We start from the raw sequence: 5,252 nt of genomic DNA, 5'->3' as shown, positions 1-5,252 counted from the left end.
TGCCTGTCTGTCTGCCTGCCTGCCTGCCTGTCTGCCTGCCTGTCTGTCTGCCTGCCTGCCTGCCTGCCTGTCTGTCTGCCTGCCTGCCTGCCTGTCTGCCTGCCTGTCTGCCTGCCTGTCTGCCTGTCTGTCTGCCTGCCTGCCTGCCTGTCTGCCTGCCTGTCTGCCTGCCTGTCTGCCTGTCTGTCTGCCTGCCTGCCTGCCTGTCTGCCTGCCTGTCTGTCTGCCTGCCTGCCTGTCTGCCTGCCTGTCTGCCTGCCTGTCTGCCTGCCTGTCTGCCTGTCTGTCTGCCTGTCTGTCTGCCTGCCTGTCTGTCTGCCTGCCTGCCTGTCTGTCTGTCTGTCTGTCTGTCTGTCTGTCTCAGCATGATAACTGCAGTAAAACAGAAATAAATGAGAAAACTAAAAATATACAAAAAAATAAATGTGTGTGTGTAGGTGCGTGTGTGTGTGTGTGTGTAGGTATGTGTAGGTGTGTGTGTGTAGGTGTGTGTGTGTGTGTGTGTGTGTGTGTGTGTGTGTGTAGTAACCTGAGCTCTCTCTCTCAGGATCATCATGTCGGTGAATGATAAGTGGCATTACTGTCACAACTCGGAGGTTCTGGTTGGCTCCCGGGCGATGAGGGACCGCCACCTGAGGCTGCTGGGATACGTCATCCTGCAGGTCAGCTGACCCGCCTGCACAGCGGGTTCTGTGTGCCGCTTATTAGCCCGACCGGATTCTCATCGCGTATCTGTAATTCATTAACGACTAGTTAAAATGCTAATTTAAGGTATCTCTAATTACATTTTGACTAGTAAGACTGAATTTATTTTTGTCAGTTTTGACTATCTGAAATGTGAATTCCAGATATCTTCATTGAAATTAGTCATTAGTCATATCTTCACTTTAGTTCTGACTAGTCATAATTTCAGTTAAAGATATCTTTAATTCTCATAATTAAAGATATCTAAATGATCTTTTTTGATATCTGAAACTAAGACATGACTAGTCAAAATAGAATTGTAGATATCTTGAACAGAGTGAGTGAGTCAGAACTGAAGTGGAGAGATCTCAAATTGAAGTTCTTACTCGTCAAAAGTCCTTTTAAGATATTTACAAGTAAGTTATGGATATCTTGAAAGGAATTTTGACTAGACAGACCTTATGTGGGAGATATCTGGAATAACTTTTCTGACTCGTCAAAATGAAACTGCAGATACAAAGACGTGTCATGTTCAGCTCAGACTGAGCAGCTGTCCCAGAGGAAAGAGGAAACTATCTGACCTTTAAAGTCCCCATGAAATGAACTGCTATTACTTTCCCTCCTGGAAAACAGAGTATCTTTAACGGTGACTTCATGCTGCACCAGGAGGCGTAAATAACCCCCCCCCCCCAACCCTCCCATCAAATAAAACTGTCTTTCTCTCCCTGACTGATCTCCCATTGGTTTATACTTCTGAATGATTCTTCCCTGCATTATGTCCCGCCCCCACATCCTGTTTCAACAGGAAATGCATCAAATCAAGGAAGATGCCATTTCATGGGGTCTTTAACAATTTGTGAGGAGAATTGCTCTTTCATAATGTGAATTGCCTCTGCGGGTCTGAGTAACGATCCCCCTAGAACTGTGATCCTGGTTCTGATTCCTAGAGTCAAATCCACATTCTGGGCTGTTTGCGGTTGACAGTGAAGGTCGTGCAGGTGACCCTCACCTGGCTGGGATGGCAGGTAGAAATGCAGACCTGCTGATGTAATTCACCTGAGAAAAGAGCAGAGAGTTTCCTGTGGAGCGGGACAGGCGGGCGAACACCAGACCAGACCAGCTGACCAGAGATCTGAAAATATCATTTTGACGAGTCAAAACAGAAATGCAGATCTCCGGTCATCATTCAGTCTGTGATGCGTCAGCTGAAGATATCTGTGACGTCATTATAGATATCTTAAAAGATGTTTTGACTCAAAATGTAGTTCGAGATATCTTTAACTACCATTCTGACTGGCCATATTATAATTATGACTAGTCAAATTGTATTTGATATATTAGATGTATTAGATATCTGTAATGTAATTATGGCTAGTCAAGCTAACCCCAACCATTTAACATTACTACAGCTTGCCATAGATTCTGACAATATCTAAAAAACGAGTCTCAGTTTTTTTCACTTATTTACAATTATTGATAAACGTTTTATTTTCTTTGTTCCATCATAAGTTTCCTCCGACTGGATCTCGGTGTTCCACTCGTTCAGACTGAAAGGTTTAATAAACATAAAGAAAGAGATTCACTTAAACCAGTTCAGCAGCAGGACTCGTTTTTTCTATATAGTCAGAATCTGCTGAGTCAGCGTTATGTGCTGGAAGTGATTTTCACACTGTTCAGTCTCCAGTCTGCTCGACCAGAGCAACAGATCACAGAATCACTGATTTTGGGGTTTTATCATGGAGGAAGAGACACGACCCAAGACTCTACCCGAGCTACACTGAGCTGTAATACGGTCTGTGATGTCATCTAACGCTGCCCTGGCCTCTCTCTGGTCCTCAGCTGCCGTACCATGAGCTGGAGAAGCTGAACGGCATCGAGGAGGTGAAGCAGTACCTGCACCAGAAGCTGCTGGACGTCCCGTTATGACGGCAGAGTGCCGCCAGAGTGTGTGAGAGTGTGTGTGCTGTCGGCGCTTTGAATCCGGTCAGAGGTCAGAGGTCAGAGGTCGGCGTGCGGTTTGTTAGCGTAGCGTAGCGCGGCGCTCGGCCCGGCCGCGGCCGCAGCGCTGCTGTCAGGAAGGAAGAGATGATGAGGTTTAACTGAGTTCAAAGGTCAAAGGTCAGAGGTCGTGTGGTTTTTCAGCGACAGCAGCGCTGCTCCTGCTGCTGACCGTCTGACCTCAGGGTCAACCTGGACCAGACAGGTCAGAGGTCAGAGGTCACCACCAGACACCAGGCAAACCTGAGGAAGTTAGTTAGTCTGCAGGTAAGCAGAGATTTATTCTAGAGAGGCTATCTAGTAGCAGCTAGCGTTAGCATGCTAACATTAACATCACCCCAAAGCTAGCTAACTAGCTAGCTTTGGAGTAGAGACTAGGGCTAAAGACAAGACAGTTTACTGTGTCACAGTAACCTACATCTGGAAACAAATCCACCTTATCACACTATTCACTTTTACTGAGAACGTTACTGAATGGATCTACAGCCACACCACAACAAGCTGACTCAGCTGCTTCACACACATTTACACTTTATTCACTAACACAGTTCTCTGTGGCAGGTGTGAAACTCTAAAGACTCTAAACAGCTGGTGTCTGGTGATGATGCGTTTCCTGCCTGTCTGGAGTCATGTTGATCTGACTGTCAGGCTGGGGGAGGGGGGGGGGGGGGGGGTGCTTTTTATATTGTTTGGTTAACAGTGGTAATGCATGTGTGGGACTTTGTGTTGCGGTGGGGGGGCGGGGGGGAGGGGGAGGGGGAGGCCACAACTGTTTCTATCATTGGGAGGGGGGGGGGGGTTTATAATATCAGCACACTGTGGACAGGAGGAGGAGGAGGAAGAAGAAGAAGAAGATGTTCTGGCCTGCTGGGAGTCCAAGTGTGACTGAATCTGACTTTCTCTCTGAGGAGAGCAGGGGCTGATGGGTATTGTAGTTCTTTCTGAGTGCACATGGCTCTGCGGGACCGTAGCTGTCCAATGAGAGGGCTGGAGCTGAAGCTCCACCAGGAAGCTCCTGGGTGCCAAAGGAAGTGTCAGGAGCTTCTCTGCTTCAGCTCGGTGATAAACGGATGAGAAACACGTCGGGGTCAAAGGTCACGTTATTTATTACTGTAGCAGGAGACGGACGGGCGCCGGGTGGGAAAGCTTGTTTATATTCTATATAAATCTATTAATTGAAATGTCTATATAAAATATAAAACAAAGCCTAACTGCTGTCTGTGTCTTTCTTCTGAAGTCCCAGAGTTCCCGGTGGCCCTGAAGGCAGCATCAGCCTGACGGTGCCTTCAGGTTCCCTCACATGTCCGTCAAACTGAGCAGCAGGGAACGTGTTGGCTGTGTTTAAAGGGTCATTCTGCTTATTTTCACCCTGGAAAATGACAGCAGTGTTTTCCTCTGGCAAGATGGAAGAAAAACAGGAAAATAAGGTCCAGGGAGAAAATAACTAGAATTATCCTTTAATAAAATCCATTCTGAACAGCAGGTGTTTTCCCCTCTGACATCACAGTTTCCCCTCTGACATCACAGTTTCCCCTCTGACATCACAGCTTCCCCTCTGACATCACAGCTTCCCCTCTGACATCACAGCTCAGCTCAACACATTCTGTCACCAGAAAACTCCTGGAGGAGCCGAGGCTTACTGCAAGCAGCTGGGAGTATGAGAACATGTAAGATAGACAGGTCGTGGGTTAGACAGGTCGGTGAGTTAGACAGGTTGTTAGACAAGTCAGTGAGTTAGACAGGTCAGTGAATTAGGTTGTTAGACAGGTCAGTGGGTTAGACAGGTTGTTAGACAGGTCATTGAGTTAGACAGGTGATTAGACAGTTGGCTAGTTAGACAGGTTAGTCAGTTAGACAAGTAGCTGAATCAGACAGGTAGTCAGACAGGTAGACAGACAGGTAGACAGGTAGTCAGACAGGTAGACAGACAGGTAGTCAGACAGGTAGACAGACAGGTAGACAGGTAGTCAGACAGGTCAGTTCTGGGGAGAATAATAAGAAGTTAGACTAAGAACAATGTTAGTGTGCTTGCTTGCAGTAAGTCCACTAATCACATTTCTAACAGCACCTAAAGGCAACATAAGGTGTGTGTTTTGACTTCAGACTGTGTGTGTGTGTGTGTGTGTGTGTGTGAGCAGAGCAGCACTAACTGAATTTGAATTCCATTCATTTGATCAAACTACAGAAGTTGGATCTCTACAGACAAAATGTAATAAAACTGCTGATCACGTCTCCGGCAGTTTCTCTGATCCATAAAACATCAGTAAAACAAACACACCTGAAGCTAAGCCCCGCCCACCTGGATCCCCGGCCGTGTCTCTCAAACTTGAAATTGATTTGTGAGAAGTGAGTCTGAAGCTTCGAGGCTTGAAGTTTGACCTCCAGCTAGTTGGAAATAAAAGTTGAAAGCAGCAAAGTGACCAAATTCAAACATTCACATTCAGATTCCTCAATACATTTTGCAATTCAGTTTCAGTTTTTGCATAAGATCAATTAAAGCATCAAAAATTCAAATGAAAGCAGTCCAGTGTCAGTTTACACACATTACATCATGAAACCAGACGAGGACA

At 46.2% G+C, this 5,252-nt stretch overlaps 1 protein-coding gene across 2 annotated transcripts in view; it reads left to right on the top strand.

The window, feature by feature from the left end:
* fastk (Fas-activated serine/threonine kinase) overlaps window positions 1–3,326 on the top strand; it is an 18,979-nt gene extending 15,653 nt beyond the window's left edge. For both annotated transcript variants that reach the window (XM_071514155.1, XM_071514157.1), the window contains exons 10-11: window positions 548–662; window positions 2,524–3,326. In XM_071514155.1, the coding sequence (XP_071370256.1) occupies window positions 548–662; window positions 2,524–2,610 (202 nt within the window). In that variant the 3' untranslated portion in view covers window positions 2,611–3,326. The remainder of the gene's footprint in view (window positions 1–547; window positions 663–2,523) is intronic.
* Window positions 3,327–5,252: the final 1,926 nt, after the last annotated feature.

Source organism: Centroberyx affinis, unplaced genomic scaffold (genome assembly GCF_046629955.1).
Source record: "Centroberyx affinis isolate AG114_WGS23_722 - 3 ecotype Tasmania unplaced genomic scaffold, CSIRO-AGI_Caff_v1 ptg008097l_1, whole genome shotgun sequence".
NCBI classification, from domain to species: Eukaryota; Metazoa; Chordata; class Actinopteri; order Beryciformes; family Berycidae; genus Centroberyx; species Centroberyx affinis.
The sequence above is the reverse complement of the archived record's forward strand: the minus strand, read 5'-3'. Positions and strand labels throughout refer to the sequence as shown.